The 21799-nt window shown below is 35.0% G+C and overlaps 1 protein-coding gene across 15 annotated transcripts in view; it reads left to right on the forward strand.

Annotated features, from left to right (window-relative positions):
- Positions 1 to 21799, forward strand: part of MYCBP2 (MYC binding protein 2) — a 241384-nt gene that overhangs the window by 28538 nt on the left and 191047 nt on the right. For all 15 annotated transcript variants that reach the window (XM_073212475.1, XM_073212476.1, XM_073212480.1 and 12 more), the window contains exons 2-4: positions 1570 to 1645; positions 11064 to 11279; positions 18608 to 18761. In XM_073212475.1, coding sequence (XP_073068576.1) covers positions 1570 to 1645; positions 11064 to 11279; positions 18608 to 18761 — 446 coding nt within the window. The remainder of the gene's footprint in view (positions 1 to 1569; positions 1646 to 11063; positions 11280 to 18607; positions 18762 to 21799) is intronic.

The following is a 21799-nucleotide window of genomic DNA, read 5'->3' on the forward strand; positions in this document are numbered from 1 at the left end:
GGTTAGAAGATGTGGGAGAGCCCAGGCAGGGGGGGAACCTTTGTGAAAGGTCCTAATGGAGCTTAGCAGGTTCAGATAACTGAAGAAAGGTTCTTGTGGCTACAGAACAATGAACAAGTTGGAGAGGGATGTGAAATGAGGCAGGAAAGGCTGGCAGAGGTCAGATCTTCATAGAGCATCTTTTAAACCATGTCACTGCTTTTGGACTTTATCCTTAAAAAATTGAGAAGATATTAATAGTTTTAAGTGGGGAAATTTCCTACTCAGATTTGTGTTCTAAAAAGTTGACTTGGGTTCCTGTGTGAAGAGCAGACTGAAGGGGGGAAAATGGGTTAAGAAGGTTTTGCAGTTGTCCTGGCAAGAGATGGTGGTAACTGAGATCATTAGCAGCAGTAGAGATGATGTAGGCAGATTAAAGAACTAGTTTAGGAGATCTAATTGACAAAACTTTGTGATTATTTTGGTTTAGGGAAGGAAGCTGATGAAGTATTAAGGATAACTTTCCATAGGCTTGTTGTCTGTATGTTGATGTTTTTGTATTGAATTCAAACATCTTTAAAATTATTTGTATTTTTTCCTTTTTCAAGCGAATTCTTCCCCTTGACTTCTCTGTTTTAGCTAATGCCATCCCTGAATCCAAGTGACCTAGGCACACAACTTTTTTCTGGTCAAAGATTCCACTAAATCAGTGATCAAGTGTTACTGATTTGATCTCTGTAGCACCTAGAGTTTCTTCCTTCCCTTCTCTCTTTTCCCCTTCCCTTCTACTTCTCTTTTTCCTTTTCCTCCTCATCTTTCTCTTCACCTTTAGTCTAAAGCAGTAGCATCCTCTTGCTAGATCATTATATTTTGTTTTTCATTCAAATTTCTGAGCTCCTTGAAGGGCAAAAATGGTCTTTTTTTATCTTTCATCTTTAGTACTTACTGATGTGCACCTCAGCGTTGTAGGCATAAAAAATATAACAATAAAATAAAATGTTTTCCTTGACTCTTGTTTCTCCCACTGTAATTCTTATTCTTTGCCACATATGTATATTTGCTTTTTAATCAAAGTCATTCAGGGGTTTCTTTTTACTTGAAGAATAACTTGGTCTTAGGGCTGTGGTGTAGTAAAAAACTGGCTGCTGGCTGTTAGAAGTTTAAGAGTTGGGGTTTTCCTATCATAATTTAGTACAAATGGGTTCCTGACCCTTTTTGTGCTGCGGCACACACTACTACAAAGAACAGATTTTCCTTGGAAGAGAACATACGTGATATTTATTAGCATCCCCAGTGTTGAATAAAGTTTAAAAAACTTTAATGTTTATTTCTTAGATATCTAGTATTGTGTTATCACCTCAGTAGTTACATTATATGTCAGTATCATTCACATATACATGAATGTCACTCATATATATATCTATATATATATGTGAGGGTGAGGGCGGAGAGAGAATGTTGTTTTATAGCAAGAAAGTTTGTAAAAGAAGTATTCAAGTGTCTACTTTGCAAGTACTTCTTTTTAATGTCGTTGTATATCCTAACTTGAACCTCCATAATTCTTTTTTCCTACTTTTTTTACATTTGTAGGAATAAGAAAATTTTAAATAAGAAGAAGTTGAAAAGAAAACAGAAGAGCAAGTCAAAAGTGAAGACAAAAAGCAAGGTAAAATGCTGCCATTTTGTAGAGAATACAGATCTTTTCACATACTAACTTGAATAAAAATGCCAAGATTAAAAAAGTATGAGTATAATTAGCAAGTCATTTCATTCTGTGTACTAAGATAATTTTTTAAAAGCCCCTATTATTTGGTTACACTGTTTAGTTCCATCTTTGGGGCATTTCTTGACTAGTAGCCTGGAAGTTAATATTCTGACTACTGAAAATTATTTTCTATTATTTATTATTCTTGTTATTTTTTATCAGTCCTTTGGGGGAACATAGCCATTTCTCTTCTCTTTTTTCACTCTGATTTCATGTACTAGAGAATGAGTAAAATTGGCTTGTGAATTGAGACTTGTATTTGGTTTCAGTTTATGCCCATGTGATATGATGAATTAGGGAGAATCTTGGTGCATCTATAATGTTTAGAGCTTCTTTTTACTGTGGGTGGGTGTGCAGAAGAAAAGGCAATGTAAAATACTTGAATTAGGTGAGACCGTAGAGATCAAAGATCTCTTTTTCCACCTAATGCAGAAATCTTCTCTATAAAATCCATCTTTTTTTCTGTAACATTTTCAGGAATGAGATCCTGTTTTTCACAGTCTCTTTTCTTTTGAACAGTTATAAGAAGTCTAGACACGAGGAAGAAGGAAGTCATAACTATGATTTCTAAACAGCTCCACTTTTCGTTAAAGAAATGGTAGCTTAGCTTGGCCTGTATACATACTTAAGATTTAGAGACAGTAGTTCATGCCATTTTAAATTAGTGTTCTTGCTATTTTGTAAGTGAGAGAAATCTAAAGTAGTAAACCAAAAGATAAAATAAAAGGATAGGGGACAGAATATATCTAGAGACACAGCTGGATCCAGGGATTAAATACCGTCAAATCTGTGTCTTCATCTCTTGCTTCTGCTTTACGCCTTGTATGGGCTGTTGCTTGTGGCTGAAGACTAAGGCTGCTGGCAGCTCCAACTTCATTTCTTTAGGCAAAACGTAATCATCTAGTTCTAGCAGAAGATCTTGGGTATGATTTTTGATCGACCTGCATTATTCACTTTGGCCTTGGAGATGGAGTACTTTGGATAGATTAAGTTATGTTGATAACCCTGTGATGGGTGGTGTTCAGGCACTGTGGTGAGTGGGCCATGTGGAATAGGAGAGGGTGGTTACCTTAAAGAAAATGTTGCTGGGCGGGGGACAGATAAATAACACATGTTCATCATGTCAGCTCTTACTACTTTTGCTTTGGGGATAGAAGAGGAAAGTAGAGAGCATTCGTAATACACTTAATTTGTAGAGACCTTTAACAAATAGTCATTCAATTTTCTAATCTCTATACCTTTTCCACATTTTGGTGCTGCAAGGGTATATTCTTTTTCTGCATATATATATATATATATATAAACAATACTATACACAACAGTAATAGTAGTATAACTCAATTTAGGTTCTTGGACCTGATTCCAATGTGTGTAAGTATGTGGGAGGGGATCTTCCCCTACATAACAACACCAAGCAATTCTTGAGCAGGGTGTGGGAGAACTCAATTCTGATGCTGTCTGTCCAGAGGCAGTACCAGATTCCCCAGGTTGTGGGCTCCGTCTTACAAGACTGCCCTCCACTCCCCACTCTAGACGCTGGTCACAGCACCAATTTAATAAAGGATACTGTAAAGGTTACAATTTAACAGCCGGATGAACAGAGACATAGGGTAAGGTCCCAAATAAAGGAGCTTTTATCTTTGTGGAGCCTGGGGCCTGGCTTGGTGGTGTGTGGAGGCATTCTGCTTCCCCAAGCATAGACACTCTCCCCAACTGAGAAGCAGGATCCAACTGAGCAGAGCGAGAGCAATAAGCTCTTCTCAAGGGCTTTTGTGAGGGCTTCATTGCATAGTCCTGATTGACTAAATTATTGGCCATTGACTGATTCAGCCTCCATCCCTTGCCCTTGGGTGGGGGTCCAAAAGCCTGTCTTTAACATGACAAAACACCCATTTCACTTCTGCAGTGTTCAAGAACTGAGTATGAAGACCAGATATACTTGGGAAATATATATTTGGTCATATAAATGATGAAATATGTATTTCTTGTGACTCATTATAATATCACAGGTGCTGTGTGCAAAGTCAGAGTATGGGAATCTTGAAAATTTTTTCAGATTCTTTTAAGGTTTCATTTGATGATTTTCCTAAAAGTGCTGGCTTGATATCCAGGAAAAGGTGGGAAGTCAAAGTCTTTTGTCCCCTTCAGTTCTCTCTCTAACTAGCTTTGTGCCCTTAGTAATTCATTTTTCTTTTCTGAGCCTCAGGTGTTATATTTGTGTTTTAGGAGCAGCTTGTAGTAAGAGTGATATAAAAAGTAATGTATTCATTTATACCTCAAACACTAATTGCATGCTGACTATGTGCAGTCATTAATGCTAGTGTTTGGGATAGAAAGGTGAGTAAGGAACATTTCCTGCTCATGATGAGCATATAAAATAGTAAAATGGTGTTGGTCTCCTTGCCCTCCATTACTGTTTCTGGACTATTTTTCATTCACCCTCTTTCTTAAAAATTCATTTTAAAAATTCCAATGGGCTTTATTTAAGTGTATTTAAAAACAAGCATTTCTTTTCAACCCCTCAAAAAAAACAACCCATTAACTATACTACTTTATCTCCTTTACTGTTGTCATTGAACCCTCTATTTCTCCTCTCCCATTAGCCATCTCCTTTATTTAATCTCCCTCTTATCCAGCATAGATACTACAGCTTTTTAGAAACTCTTGATTAACCTACTCTTTTAGTTCCCTATGACTGCTGTAACAAGTTACACAAACTTGATGACTTAAAATACTAATTATCTTACAGTTTTGGAAGTCTGAAGTCCAAAATGCATCTCACTGGGCTAAAATCAAGGTGACAGTAAGATTGTATTACTTCTGGAGGCTCTAGGAGAGAATTAATTTCCTTGACTTTTCCTGCCTTGGAGGCTGCATGCATTCCTTGGGTTGTCCCCTCTTCCATCTTCAAAGCCAGCAATGGTTGCTTGAGTCTTCTCACACTGTGGCTCTCTTGACACCTTTCTGTTCTCACATCTCATTCACTGAAGGACCTGCAACCCCTCTCTCATTTATAGGGACCTCTGTGATTACACTGGGGCCACCCAGATAACCCAGATTAACCACCTCATCTCAAGATCCTTAATCACATCTGCAAAGTCCGTTCTGCAATGTATGGTAGGTAACACATTCACAGGCTCTAGGGATTAGGGAGAAGATACTTTTGAGGCCGTTATTCTGCCTACCACAACTTCCTTTCCCGTGTGTATATTCATTTGCCCTCAAATGACAAAACTCAATCCTACATGAATCCAGCTGTTTTCCTTCCTTTCAGGTGAATACATGTGTTGCTAAAGGGAGTTAAACAAGAGTAATTGATACCAGTACACATTCATCACCAGTATCAGTACACATTGATCACCAATATCAAATGGACCTTCCCAGCCAGAATGTCTTCTTATCTTTTTTTTTTTTCTTGGTCAACAAGTTCTCCCATTTTTTCTTCTGACTATTTCAGACCATTGCCACTTCCCTCAAACTTTGAAAAATCCTACCCTCTGCCAAATGACTTCACTGTCTTATAGGAGAAATCAAATCCATTACACAGGAAACTTCATCAATATCCTGCTGCTAACTCTGTTTTAGATCACAGTCCATAATAGCAGAGCCTGAGACAGAAATTTAAAGTGTACAATTCAGTGAGTTTTGAAGGATATAATCAAGGTTTAGAAAATTTACATCATCCCCATGGGTTTCCTTCTCCTCTGCTGCATTCCGTCTCTCCCTGCAGCACTGGCTCTAGGCATCCACAGATGTACTTTCTGTCATTGCAGGTTTCTTTTTCTAGAATTTCCTTACAATGTGGCCATACAGTGTATATGTACTCTCTATATCCGATTTTGACTTATATCCATGTAGTTGTACATATTAACAGGTGATTCCAGAAAACAAAACAAGACAGGTTTTTTGTTGCTATTACATAGATACATCTAAATATGTTAATTCATTTACCTGTTGATGGACATTTTGGTCATGTTTCTAGTTTTTGGCCATTGCAAATAAAGCTACTATGAACATTTGTGTACTAGTTTTTGTGTGAATATATGTTTTTATTTTTGGGGACGTAAATACCTGGGAGTGGAATGATTAGGTAGTGTTTCCTTCTATGGTTTGTTTGCCAGAGGACTTATAGATTCAAAAGCAATTTATACTAACAGCTAAGATTTATTACAACAAAGGTGCAGAGTAAGCAGGAGGAAAAAGAAATGTACTGGTAGTATCCAGGGAGATACAGCATAGGCTTCCTAGTCCTGTTTGAGCACATAGGACATGCTTACTCTCTGGTAGTGAACTGCAGTGATACATGTGGGATGATAGTGCCTGAGAAAGTCCATTTGAGTCTTAGGATTTTGGATTTTTGGGGGGCTTCTGGTCACATAGACATAACCTGCTGTGCAAACAGCTGTGGCAAGTGAAACACAGGTGCACACCTCAGTCTTGATTTTTTTTTCACCAGATTTTTTTTTATTAAGGTATCATTGATATACACTCTTAAGCAGGTTTCAGAAGAAAAACAATGTGGTTACTACATTCACCTGTATTATCGAGTCCCTCCCCATACCCCATTGCAGTCACTGTCCATCAGTGTAGTAAGATGCCACAGAGTCCCTATTTGTCTTTTCTGAGCAACACTGTCTTCCCAGTGACCCCACACACACCATGTGCACCAATCATGATGCCCCACAATCCCCTTCTCCCTCCTTCCCCACCTGCCCTACCCCACCCCTCCCCTTTGGTAACCACCAGTCCCTTCTTGGAGTCTGTGTCTGCTGCTATTTTGTCCCTTCAGTTTTGCTTCATACCAATAGGGGAAATCATTTGGTATGTGTCTTTCTCTGCCTGACTTATTTCACTGAGCATAATACCCTCTAGCTCCATCCATGTTTTTGCAAATGGCAGGATTTGTTTCTTTCTTATGGTTGAATAGAATCTGTCTTGATGTTTTACAGAGCAGTTGGACAAACCAGTAGGCATGGTCATGGCTCCAGGTACATAACAAAATTATCAGTAACATAAAGGAAACTCCAATGACCACATTCCCAACAGCTGGCCAAGGGTCAGTCATTGTTCCCTTGGAGAAATGCAAAGAATAAGCAATTATACCTGTGGTGTTAACTCTTTCCTCAAAGATGGAATAGATGAATCTTTACCTTTTTAAGAAACTTAAAAGAGATAATCACAAAAAGTTACATATTATGTTACCCCATTTATATAATATTCTTGAAAAAGAGATTAGATTAGTGGTTGTCAGGGGTTAAGAATGTTGGAATAGGGGAGGAATACCAGAAGGAAGTGAATATGACTGTAAAAGGACCAGTATGTGGGATCCTAGTGGTGATGGAAATGTTTTGAATCTTGACTATCAATGTCAATATACTGATTATGATATTATATTATTATTTCAAGAGGTGTTACTACTGGAGGAAATTAGGTAAAGGGCACATGGGAACTCTGCATTATTTCTAAGTGCATGTGAATTTACAATTATTTCAAAATAAAAGTTTTCTTTAAAAACTTAAAAAAAAAAAGAAACTGAAAACCGTTTTCCAAAATGAGTACCCCATTTTACTGTTCCACCAGTAGACTACAAGATATCTAGTTGCTTCACATCATTGCAAACACATGGTATTGGTAGCTTTTAAAATTTTAGTCATACTAATAATATATAGGAGTATCTTATTTTGGTTTTAGCTTGCTTTTCTCTAGTGACTAATGTTGTGAACATCTTTTCATGCACCTTTGGACATTCTTATCTTTATATTGGGAAATGTCTGTTCAAATCTTGCATCCCCTTTTTATTATTTGTCTTATTATTATTGAATTGTCAGAGTTCTTTATGTATTTTAGATACAAGTCCTTTGTTATATATCTGTACTGCAAGTAATTTCTCCTTTTCTATAGTTTTTTTTAATATAATGCTTTACAAGAGCAAACATCTTGAAGTCTTATAAATCTAGTTAATTTTTTTTAATTACATGGTTCATGCATTTTTGTGCCCTCACAAATCTTTGTCTACCTCAAGGTCATACAGATTTTCTTCTAGAGATTTTATAGTCTTAGCTGTTATGTTTAGGTCAAGTTAATTTTTGTGTATGGTATAAGGTAAGGGTTCATGTTCATTTTTTCCCATATTGATATCCAGTTGATCCAGCATCATTCTTGAAAAGACTTTTTCATTTGAATTGTGTTGGCATCTTTGTTAAAAATCAGTTGACCATATTTGTTGAGGCCTTTTTCTGGAATTTATTTTGTTTAATTGATTTGTGTATCTATCTCTCTACCAGTATCATACTGTCTTCATAATAGTAGTTTCAAAATCAAATTGTATGTCTTCCAACTTTGGTCTTTTTAAAAAAAATTGCTTTGGTCCTTTACATTTCTATATAAATTTTGAATCAGCTTGTTAATTTCCATTTTAAAATCCTGCAGCATATTTATTGGGATTGCATTGAATCTATAGATTTGGGGAAGAATTGACATTTTAATGATACTGAATCTCCTCCTAATCAGTGATAGGGCTTATATCTCTGTTTATTTGTCTTTTTTTTTTTTCTTTTCTCTCAACAACATTATTTTGGTTTTCAGTGGCCAGAGCTCACACATAATTTTATTAAATTTAATTAATTATTTTATGTTTTTGATGTTACTGTAAGTACTACTATTAATATTTTCTTTAATTTTAAGATCATTATAATGTGAATATAGTTGTAAGAAATAATACAGAGAGAGCCTGTATACCTTTCACTCATTTTCTCCCATTGGTAAGATACTGCATAATTAAAGTAAATATCACATCCAGGAAAATGACATTAATCCAACCTACAGATCTTGTTCAGATTTCAGCAGTATTACATGTACTCATTTGTGTGTGTCTATTTAGTTCTTTGCAGTTTAATCACATATCTGAGTCTTTGTGACCACTACCATAGTGAATATATAGAATGGCTCCATCACAGGGGTCCTTTGTGCTACTTGTACATCACCACAGACTTCTCCTACACCCTCACCTTCTTCCTTAATATGTTGTTTATCTCTATAATTTCATCATTTCAAGAATGTTAGATAAATGGGATCATGCAGTATGTAACCTTTTAGGGTTGGCTTTTTTTATAATTCATCCAAGTTGTTACATATATCCATAATTTGCACCTTTTTATTTGTGAGTAAGCATTCCATACTATGGATATACTACAGTTTGTTTAACCATTCACTTACTAATGGATCTTTGAGTTGTTTCCAGTTTTTGGTTATTCTGAATAAAACTGCTGTGAACATTCATGTGCTGGTGTTTGTATGAAAATGTATTTTTATTTTTTTGGTATAAGTGCCCAAGAGTATAATTGCTGGATTGTACTGTAAGCACATGTTTAATTTTATAAGAAATAGCCATACTTTTTTTCAGAGTGGTTGTTAATCATTTTACCTTCCTATCAACAAGGTATGAGACATCCAGTTTCTTCACATCCTCACTAGCATTTGGTGGTGTCACTATTTTTTATTCTAGCCAGTGTGACAGATATGTACTGTAACTCATTTTGCTTTAATATGCATTTTCCTAAAGGGTCATGATATTGAACTTCTTTTCATGTGCTTATTTGCCTTCTTAGATCTCCTTATATGATATTTATGTTCATGTCTTTTGCCCATTTCCTAACTTGATTGCTTGCTTGTTTGCTTCTTACTGCCTACTTTTGAGAATTCTTAATTTATTTTGGATACTAGTCCTTTGTCAGATATGTGGTTTGCAAATATTTTCTCCCAGTCTGTAACTTATATGCTGTTACTTTTAAAATCACATTTTCCAGTTTTTCTTGTAGTATCTAGATACATTACTCATTTTTATATGCTGATCTGGCATCCTCTGATTTTGCTAAGTCTGCACATTATTTCTAGTGGCCATTTGCACACTTAAGATTCTTTACATATTTTCTGCAAATAAAGACACTTATTTTCTAGTAGATTTTTCTTCCTTTCTAACTATTCCTTTCATTTCTTTTTCTTGGTTTATTGCACTAGCACCTCTAGTACAATGTTGAATCAAATTGCTGAGTAAATATCTTTGTCTTTTTTAGACTATAAGGTCTTAGGGTGCAGGCATTCAGTCTTTATTATGTTAGTTGTGGGTATTTCATAGATAAATAACCTTTTATCCAAAAGTTTTGGAAATTCTTTTCTATTTCTAATTTACTTAGACGTTTGCTATGAATGGGTATTTGTATCAAATGCTTTTTCCAGATTTTTTTCCCAATATCTTCTGTTTTTTTCTCTTATTTTTGTTGGTATGGGTTGTTACACTGATTTTCCAGTGTTGTTACAAACCTTGTTTGTGGGTTAGTCATTATGTATTACCATTTTTATCTATTACTGGATTTGAATTGCTAAAATTAGATTGTTTTTAATTTCTCTTGAAGACATATTCGTGTGTTTTGTATCAGTTAACTTTAGTACATTTTTTTATTTAACAAGGAGTATTCCATTTTTTTCCCAATTATTTATGGAGAAGATTAGAATTTTGAGCCCAAGTGTTTTTGGTACTTGAGGTGCCATTTTATTTATCTTGGATACTTCCTGGATGTGCTGTAATTATTAGAACTTAAATTTGTAGAGTATCTTTAACAAGGTCTATATATTTATAATGTGAATGCCAACACTAAAAGTGTAGTTGCAGTCTGATGAATAAAATGATGGGCCAGAACAGAAGTTCAGTAGTTTGAACAATTAAATAACTAAATATGTAATTTTTAGTATTTATCAAGGCTAATAGATAGCTAAGAGATAACTTCAGGAAAGTATATTTGTCCATAATCTTCAGTTTTCTTAGCATTTCCATTATTTGAATGAGAATGAAGTGAAAGAAATGAATACAATTAATTTTGTTTTGTAGACCTAATTTCTATTTAAATTCCTATATCTACTTTTAAAAGAAATCAAAATATAATTGAACATTTAGAGTAAATAATTGATACTCTACAATACATTGAGTGACTGTTAGACACATACCAACTTAGTATCTTTTAATAGTCCAGCAGTTAAGCTTTGTTGGTTCTATTTCTGTTGTGGGATACAGGAGTATTCCTGTTAAGTTCTTTGCCTGCCCCTTTCCAGCCCTTGTCAGGGTGGTTATTGCTGTGTTACTGAGAGAGTAGTGAAATATAGTAGAAATGGTACCACCGTAAGTTGAGTGGTTAGACTTAGATTCTGTTTACTATGCCACTTTATTTCTGCAAGCCATCTAGCAGGTCTAATCTTTAATTTTTTATTTAAAATGAAAACATGATGGAAAGACATAAGTAATTAAATATTGTATCTTGTATTTCAGTCTGAAAATTTGGAGAATACAGTAATCATACCAGATATAAAACTACATAGCAATCCTTCTGCATTCAATATTTATTGCAATGTACGCCACTGCGTTCTGGAATGGCAGAAAAAGGAAACGTCATTGGCAGCTGCATCCAAGAACTCTGTGCAGAGTGGCGAATCAGATAGCGATGAAGAGGAGGAATCCAAAGAGCCCCCTATCAAGCTTCCAAAGGTAAGTAATTAATTGTACTTAGATATATAATCTACGCGTTTTGGCTCTAATGCATATATTTGCATTGCTAAAATAACTTTTTAAAAAAATTGTGCACAAAAAATAACAGGGCTTATGGTAAAAATAGGTTTGGGGTAGACTAGGAAAACTAAACAACTTATAACTGGAGTGCTAACAAAGTCAATTATTGGTAGTTGAGTGGGTAGTACTTGGAAAGTTCAGGTAGGTTGATCAGTGGATTGGAGTCTGTTATAAGGGCTATTAAAAATGTACAAAGCAGTAGATTGGAAACGGTAGCTTGTAGGCATTGAGCCATTGCCTAGCTTGTAGGCATTGAGCCATTGCAGATGAAGTAGAGCTATGAGACAGTGAGCTTCCATTAAGGTGGACAGAAGAGGAAGTACAAACTACCACAGCCATAAGCCAAAGAAAGCTGGGGGTGCACCTCTCTGGGGAGGGAGCCCTAGGAACAGTTATTAATTTTAATTTTTCTTAAAGTAGAACTAGAAGGGCTTCTGGCTGTGCAGCAACTGAACTGACAGCTCTTGTCTTTTCTGCCTAAGGTTATAATTATACTCTTGCTATTCTGGCTCCCCTTGCCTAGAAAAATTACATATGAACCAACAAACTTCTACTACATTGTATCTGGTATCACTCCCTTATTTACCGGAGGCGTTATATGTTAATTGGTTTTATAGAAACATGTGCTGTAGTAAAAAAAACTGTTCTTAAGATACTCAGTTCTATTTGACTATTGGTATATTTCAAGACTGTAATGTTATTTTATATATGAGATTTGTTTTCTATATGGTAGGTATATAACAAAAGAATGGGTGAAAGTATAGACATTTTTAAAATGGTACCTTTATAATAAATGATTTATACATATTGTTTTTTCTAATGTAGACATTTTAAAATGATTTTTTTCTATCATAAAAGATTCATGTAATTGGCCTTTTCATTAAACTGATACCTTAAAACTCTGCCTTGAAAACTTGTTTATGTGTATATATACACACACAAAATATCAAGCAAACACTTTTTTGCTAGTTGGAAATAATAGCCAAGATAGAACCTATGTTCCTGACCTGAAATTTTTGCACATTTCGTGGTCGCTATTCCTAAGTGGCCCGCTGTCTTTCATCATTACTGTTAGTGTCTCCTCATCTTTATTCTCAGCTGATAACTTAGTTTCTATTTCATAGGGAAGTTGAGGCTTTGTGAACTTCTTTAGGCACTTAATTAACCATCCTCAAATGATGAGGCCTTTATCCCTTCCTCTTGGTACCCTTCTCTTTCCCTATGTCTCTTTCTCTCTGATGTCCTTAATTGTATCTTCTCTATTAGTTTCTTTCTTCAAATTAAAGCAAACAAGCTCATCTTTCCCATGAAAGCCCATCCAGGTAGAGTTCATGGTCTCTAATTCTAATCTCTTGTGCTTAATTAGGGAGGTTGAGGAAAAATACATTATTAAGTTAGTATATGAGGCTGCAGGATTTATATAGTATATTTTTGGTAAGAATTCCATTCCGTGTGTGGGTGAGTCACACTATGCTATAGTAATAGCCCAGAAATTGTTCATTATTGGGAAGGAAAATAAAAAACCCAGAGAAATCTTTCATACAGATGTGTAGATTTTGAACAGTAAGCTGGAGCTTAAGTTGAAAGATACTACACAATCAAGAATAACCAATTCTTAGACTCTTTTAAAACTTTAGGATAAATGAATATTAAAAAACTTATATGTCAGGCATTCTAAAGACAGTGCTTTTCAGCATGATTAGCAGTCAAAAGATGCAGAGTCAAAAGGGGATCTTTCAAGGAAAATTAAAAGAAAATCAGACCATGTGATTAATACTGAGTTTTCCATCAAGTATTGACCCATCAGGAAATGGTATAATGATTAAGAACATGGGTAGTGGAGTTAAACAGCCTGAGTTCAAACATTTACCATTAAAAATACTAGCTGTGTGATGCTAGGAAAGTTATTTGACCTCTCTGTTGCCCCAGTTTTATCATCTATGAATTGTGGATAACATTTACCTCATAAGGTTGTAGTGAGGATTCAATGAGTTAATAAATGTCAAATAAGTGCATGCTCAATAAATTATAGCTGTAGTTGGGTCAGGTTGGGTACAAACAAACGTGTAAGTGCAGATGAATGTGATTTGATTTCAAGGAGCTCTTCAATTTATTAAGAAATACTTTGTATCCAAAGCAATGGGACTTATGGACAATTGATGAGATCATGTGATGTACAGGGGAGGAAGAAGCTATGAGGTGCATTTATGCTGAGGTCGTCAGGAAGCTGTGGGTTAGCATGGGTGGAGAGCAGACCTTTCGGGTGATGTTTGCATGAGACGAAGGATTAATAAAAAGAAGAGATGAGAGGCCTTTAGGGTTTGGGGCGATGGGAGTTTGAGGGCAGGTGAGAAATGCCAGCATTTTTCTTTAACTCTTGACCATTTCTGTGCCTCTGCTCCAAATGCTACTCTTTTATGTCAGCTCTTTCAGTTTGTTATTCCTCTCCTGCTCTTCCTGCATGTGTGACTGTTGTTTTCCTTCTCCTCACTGATGTTTCTTTCTCTTATACTCCTTTTTTTTCACATAATGAAGACAGTTTTTATTTGTTGTTGAAGTATCATTTTGATGCAGTTTTCTTTTCTCCCTTCTTGAATTTTAAACCTTAAATTGAATTTGATTATTATGTAGACCTTGCTTGCCATGCTTTTTTGGGAGTTGGTAATCATTGTTATTTTAAGGACTTTCTTAGCCTCCCCCCAACCAAATGCTTCTGTATTAAGTTTTTTACCCAAAACAGTTTTTACCTAGCTCAAACTGTCTCACTATCTAATTTTCAGATCCTCTAGAGTATTCCAAATTTTACAGCTACATAATTTTTTAATGGTAATTTTTAGGATTTACACTTCCTATCCAGTCTTACTTGAGGTTGGTCATGTCACATATTTTGTTAAAAAATGTAGACTTGCATAGACTCATTTATTTACTTCTTAATTCAGGAAATTATTTTTGAGTTTATAGCAAGCATTGGGCCCTGAGAACAAAATTTTGAAACACAGTCCCTCCCTCAAAAGTGTGTCTGATAGGGGTAGCAGGCATGTTGAGTCATTAATAGTCAGGGATTAATAGGTAGTGCTAGGTACAGCGGAACACAGTACAGGATGGCACACTGCAGGTGCGCTTGCCAGCAGAGGAAACAGCAGTGGTCTGTGCTGGCTAGAGTGGAATGGCCCAATAGGGCAAGAGGCATAGAGCTGAAGCTGGATCATGAAGGGCCTTCTATGTCATGCAACCATTTTTAGATTTTATCTTGTGAATTGGAAATATTGAAGATTTTAAGCAAAAGAGTTTGATCTGACTTGTATTTTAGTAAAGTTACTTGTATACTAGTAAGGCAAATCCTCTAGAGCATGGGGAGATTAGAGCAAAGGGCCAGGTGGTGGGCAGTGACTTAGTTGTCTAGTGTTAATGAGAGTTGGAGTTAGGTTAGTGGCAGTATTTGGCATACAAGAAATGTTAAGGAAACATAATTGACAGGAACTGGTAAGTAGTTGCATATGAAGGCTGAAGAAAGTAAAATGTAAACATTTCTAGAGTTTCTGAGTGGTGATGCCATTTATTGCAAGTTGGAGGACTAGAGGAGGAGTCGTGGTTTGTTAGGTAATGATTATGTTTGGTTCTGGCCATACGAGTTTGATGTAGCTGCAAGGTGTCCAGTGTACACTCTGAAGGACTGAAGTTCAAAAGCAACCTCCCAGCTAGAAATACAAGTTTGGAGTTATCACAGTGTGGTGGCAGAAGTTGAAACAAAATTCTCTTAGAGATGAGAATGGTGGTGTGGGATCAAACTGTGGTTTAAAAATTAAATTCGCTTTCAAAAGCTATAAGAACACTTTTTCCTTTGGATGTCAAGAGAAGGGAAGAAGATGGTAGTGGACGTAGATGAATTTATGTGTTAGAGGAGCTCAGACATTTCCCCCCAAAACCTGCAGACCTCCTAGGAGCAGATTCCTCTCTTCTCTTTGCATCCCTTCCCCTCTGCTCCTGTTACTTCCTCTTTCCTACCTCTTGTTCCACGTAGAATTTTAAAAAATTTATTTGTGAATGTTGTTTCTACCAAATACTTATTTTCTACCAAAAAATTTAGAAGACTACATTTCACTCTACATAATAACAAATCTAGTCTTGGGGTCCTCTTGAGCTTTTCCAAATGTATTCTGGAAGTATAACTGAGTCTAGGACTTTTCAACAGAATTAGCTGCAACTTCTAATGGCAGAGTTAGCTATTATTAAAGCTAAGTGTGATGTGACTAAAACTTATAAAATTCACACTTATTAATGAAATGATAAAGTCACCCTTGGAAATATATTTAAGGAGGCAAAATAAAATCTTGAAAGACCCATTTTCATTTTTCTTTGGCCAAATATGTTTTTAATCTCACTTTCCCAGCAGTGATATTGGACTGTCTGTATCAGGGAGTTATTTGGGTTTTATGGTCCTTCAAATATAATAGAGAACCCTCAGGATTTAATTACTTGAAAGCAACAGTAAAGGTAAAATTCAGTAAACTTACAGAAAACTGTTTTCTAAAGAGAAATGGTAGACCATATATTTTAGGCAGTTAGTTATATTTATCATTGAAAGTACTGAAGCTTAGTGTTACCTTACTATTATAATGAACTAGTATTTAAAAGGCACATTTATTAATTTATTTTGCTAATTATGAAGGCAGTACATATTCATTGTAGAAAATTTGAAAAATACAGAACATTTTTTACAAAGAGGAAATGGAAATTAGAAATTAGAAATCATTTCTAAAAATCCATTAACCAAAAAATCCCCAATACAGCATTTTTATATACAAATGCTAAAAATATATTTATTTCTGCACAAATGAAATCACACTGTATTTGCAGTACTGTATTTCTTTCCTTATACTCTTCCTTCCTAATATTGAGGGAGATGGAAGTACAGTCTGTTCTCAGTGACTGTAAGACAGGCTTCAGGGTATAAAGTGCAATTTCAAAGTTCATACATTGATAAAATACTCTCAGCCAGACCTCAGAAACAATACTTATTTCATAACATGTTTTGTTCCTCTGCTAAACCAGCAGCTTTGTTCCCAAGCAAAATGTGATTGGAAAACTTGAGGTTGATTTTTATCTTGTTGTATATTGAATACATATTGCTATTCTGGAAATGAATTAGTTTTCCCCCTTACAAATAAGAAAAATACAGTGAACTAAGATACAGATGGTTAGCAAGACTTCACAGTGGTTAATCTAGACACCTGGGCAATAATCTGTCGTGATCATTATGACTAACGTTTTCTGAGTATGTCTCACCAAAACCAGCTAATGCTCTGTTCCTAGCAGACTACCTGATTTGCCTATTGTCATACATTTGTTATTATACCTTAAAATTATCAGAGAGACAACTCAGGAATCTATTCAGCAAGTCACCTTACTGTCTTTGGCAAGGTTCAATACTTTCTCCTTTACTCTACTCCTTTACTGTAGGAATCTTGTATAAACAAACCCTAGACAAAAAATGTCATCTGTGAAGAATCTTGTTTGCGTTATGAAGTTGTGATGGGTAATAGAGTAAGCAGTGGTAAAGACTGATGGGATATGGTCATCTCCCATTGACCTGAGAATAGGGCCCCACATTTTGTTCTTAGACCTTTGACCTCAGATTTGTTTCCTGTAAGTACATGAACAGATGGAAATCTTGAACAGCATGTTTTTATTTGCTAATCTCTTTCAGGAAAACAGACTTTATCACCTGGAAAATTTTCATTGCTTAGTGCATTTAATCAATTGAAAGTATAAGCACTTCTGTAATGTCAGCTATAATCAAGCTGCTGGGATTTTAGATGACTTCTTTAAAGACATCTACTCAGTCACATCTGTATTCTAACTCAGTCATATCTGTATTTAATTACTCAGTCATATCTGTATTCTTCAGAGACCTTGCAAATAATAAACAGAACTTCTACTGACTTGCCTGCAATGGATTTGACCCTTGTTTAGAAAATATATTTTTTAGTTGCGGTGGTTTTTAGTGCATAACTGAGAGAGTAATTAAACAAATATTTATTGTGTACCTGTCATGTGCCAGGAACTGGGCTAGTCATGGTAGATATTAAGCTAAGTAAGTATTGTTCCTTACCTATAAAGAGACCACAGTTTAGTCAGGAAAATGGAAACAAAAGTAGACAATTATACTATAATGTAGTAAATGCTGTAATAGAGGTCTGGACTGGGTAAGAGTTATATACAAAGCTCATTTCTCATTTACACTGTTATATTAAATTCTTAGAGGATAGGGCCTAGTATAATATATCTTCATTTCTTCTGGAGCAGATTTAAGAAATATTTGTGTAATACACAAAATGATATGCAAATCTCAGTAGAAAGAACACTCTTCCACTGTTATATCCAATAGAATTAATGCTGTGATGTATTTCTACTAATTCACTTTTTTAGGTACTTCTCCAATAATTTAACATCTCCTTGAAAAGATCTTTCTCATTTGGTTCTCAAATGTTGGCATGGACTGAGAAATGGAATGTCATAGTTTTTTTTTTTTGTTCTCTCAGTCCTGAAGGTATCTCCTTATACCAGTTCATCACATTTCACTCTCACTCTTTAGTTACAGATTTATCTATCTTTTGCTGAAGTCAGATTTTTCTTGGTGCTGTTGAGGATGATATAATAATTAAAGTAAAAGTGGGAGTGATCTTTTAGCTAGGCAGTTTTTTAAATTCTTTTCATGATTAAAGCCTATAAGAAGAAGGGTCACCATTAATAAATAATAATATGGTGATTATACCATTATAGGAAAGGCTAAGATGAAAAGCTCCTTTTACAGTCTTCACTCTTCACTGTATGCTATTTTGACTTCTTTTCTGGTCATAAGTAACAACATGGCTTTTAACAAAAAAATGCTCACTTCTACTTGAGGTCAGCCAAGTGAACTTTTAAATTAATAGTCTATTTTTTCTTAGTGAATGTAATCTCGTATCTGGCTCACTGTTACAGTTTTCATAATATTTTATGATGGCTTCATTAGGCTAAAACTACTTTTTAAACAGTGCTACTATTTTTTAACCATCCATGTAACTAGATAGTTTTCTAAATCTTCAAGTTAAGCCTACTGTTTTTTCCAATATGTTTCTTTTTTGTTTTGTCTTTTAAAGCCTGCAGTATTAATCATTGTTATAGAAAGAAGCTGCCCCAATTAAACTGCCTGGGAAGTGTTATTAGCTTACCCTTACATGCTACATGTCTTTTATCTTAAATAGATCATTGAGGTTGGACTTTGTGAAGTTTTTGAATTGATCAAGGAGACACGATTTTCCCATCCATCCCTGTGCCTCAGGAGTCTCCAAGCTCTGCTTAATGTGCTTCAGGGACAGCAGCCAGAAGGTCTCCAGTCAGAGCCACCTGAGGTCCTAGGTAAGAGCTCAGGGGCATTGAATGAAGTCTTTAAATGTAAATAGCCTCTTTTTTGAAGCACACACAGCAGCCTGAAATGCAGTCTTTGTTTAATTTTGGTACTGAGACAACAAGGATATAAATTTTAAGGTATTTTGTTATGTTCTACTGGAGTTATGGTTTAAGAGTTACACTTCACGCAGATATTTCTCAATTTTATTGTGTTGATAGGGAAAAGACAAACCATAAATTATTGGAAACCAGAAATAATCCCTAAGCTTTATAGTCACTATTAACTTAAATCATTCCTATTAAACCTAAGGCCAAAATAACTAACATTGAACTTTCTCTAACTTTATATGTTATTCTGGATAGTTTAAAAAGTAGGAAAAAAGGAAATAAGTGCTGCCAATCCAAACAGCACAATTATTTCTAAGCAGAGGGCATTTCTTTTGTATTAATTATAAATAAAAATCTACTTTTGTTACAGATAAAACTTCTAATTAGTTGAAACTTTCATTAAGTAAGAATATCTGCTTTTTTGTAAAGTATATTTGAATTTGTAAATGCCTGCCATTCATTCTGGGCTCGACACATAATCCTGTAAGCAGAATAGGAAGAGTTCTCTTGAGGAATAGAAATAGAGATGGAGGCATAATTGTGAAATTGACTAATTGCTTTTTTCTCATGATAATCATGGGCTTAGAAAGAGTCTAGATTTTTCTAACTCTCAAACATTAATTTTTTTATTAGTCATGTGGCCCCTACCTATGGAGTTGCTGATACAGTAGGTTCGGGGTTGGAGTAAGTTTTTGGGTGGTGTCAGTGCTGCCAGTCCGGGGACCACACTGATCTAGACTAATGTTTGATTCTTTTGTCTACTTGGTTATTTGGATTTTATTAGACCCATATGTCAGATTGTTCTATTTTGGTCACATATGGTGCTTAGTTTTTGTGTTTGATTATTTTATTTTGTTTTACTTGGGGAGGGGAGTGCTGACCATGAAAACAAGCTGAGAATTTTTTAAACAATAACCCCACCCCAACCCTGGGTTATTAAATGCTACCACAAATAAAAACTATCATATAGGAGATTGTTATGATAGCAGAAGTGATCACATAACTACTATAATGTACTACTTGGTTTCATTAATATGTTCATAGCGTTTTACTGAAGATTTTATTTAATTAATTTTATTTAAAAATATTTTGCTTGTTATTCTTAGCTTGATTTGTCAGTTAGCAAATGACTGAAATATTTAAAATATCCATTAAAACCTGTATCTTCTATTTGAACAACATGCCAATCATTTCTTTTCTCCTGTCTTTTACCATTCTCTTGTCTTCTGTCAGTTATACTTTCTTTTGTATCCAGTTTCTACATAAATGCTCCCTTTCCTTTATTCTATTCAGAATAGATCTTGTCCTTATTATTTGTTTTTGAAATCGTATGTTTTAGCTTAATCATCTGTCAGAACTTTCACCTGATTAATTTGTTCATTTTTATTTTCTGATTAGCAGTCTCAAGTGCTCCTATACTCTCTTCGATCTCTTCTGTCCTTTTAGTGCTTCTGATCTATTCACTGCTTTAACTATTTTTCTGTTGTGGGATTTCCCATCACTTCATATTTTTTATGTTGTTTAGTTAGCTCAAAGACATAAGTAAATTGGGTCTTTAAAACTAAATTTCTATTGAAATCTGTCTCTGCTTTTTTCCTTTGGTCTAATACCATAATCATATTCATTACACTTTTTTCTACTTTGTTTTTTTCATGTTATTCATGAAAATATGTATACATGTATAACTCCTACTGTTGGAATAGCTTGATGATTATTTTACAACAAGTTTCTTCTCTTTGCAAATGGATTTTGATTTACAATTTGCCTAGTTAAAAAATATCATCCCCTTATATCTGTCTGTTCAATGTAAAGTTAGAATTTATGTTCTTAAATATTCACTTAAATGTAATAGTACTTCTTATGTTCTGTTCTAAGAGCATATAATTCAGGTATGATCAGTACAGACATTGTTGCTGTTAATATGGGACTTAGCATTAGACAGTTGACACATGTATGATTGCAAATGTAGATGAGTAGAATGGGGGAAACTGAGAGTTTAGCAGGTTTTCCTGAATATATGACATTTGAGATCCAAAGGATGAGTAGGAAGGAGTTAAGTTTCTAGGCACAAAGGAACTCATGCAGTAAAGCTCTGAAACCTGAAGAAGAATGACTGAAAAAAGACTGACTAGAATGTGGAGAGTGAAGGGAGGGAGGGCTTTGCCAAATATGAGGAAGGAGTCAGGGACCAGATCATGTGGAGTTTTGTGAGCAATTCTAAAGGAGTGTGGTTATTGTTCTAGGAGGAATGGAAGGTTACTATCTCCTATACTTAAAAAATGTGTATTTTATAGCACTTACACTCTTTTCTTTCACTTGAATCTGACATTTTTGATGACAGAGACATTCTTTGTCTTGTTTGTCAAGATACTACCCCAATCTAGAATAGTTCCTTATATACAAGATGAGTTCAGTAGGTATTTGCTTAATAATTTAAAGATTAGTGGTCAGAAGGATAATGATGGAAGGAAGGATGGACAAACAGAAGATAGATAAAAGGTTTGATGGAAGGAAGGATGGTTGGAGAGAAACGCAGAGGGAAGATTAAATGGAAAAAAGGAAAGATTGAAGGATGTACAGATGAGGAAGAGAGGGCAGAAGGAAGAGAAACAAGGAAATTAGCAAAGCAGTGAATAGATTTTAGTAGAAAACCATATTTTTGGTTTAAAAATTCTCTTAGGCTGTCAAAAATGAATGGTATAGCTAATTTGTGATCTCTTTAATAGTCTAATTAGGAAGCAGTGATAAATAGCATGGACTGGGAACATGGAAATGAGATAGAGAAGGTGGAGGAATTAATTAGGAAGCAATACTGATGACTGAATTAAGGGTTAGGTACGAAGATGAGGAAGCCTAGGGTTCTGTGAGTGAAATGAACTGCAGATGGCCTTCCAGTTTTCAGAGAATTGCAATAGGTTAATTCTCTCTCTTACTCTTCT

Source organism: Manis javanica, chromosome 9 (genome assembly GCF_040802235.1).
Source record: "Manis javanica isolate MJ-LG chromosome 9, MJ_LKY, whole genome shotgun sequence".
NCBI lineage: Eukaryota > Metazoa > Chordata > Mammalia > Pholidota > Manidae > Manis > Manis javanica.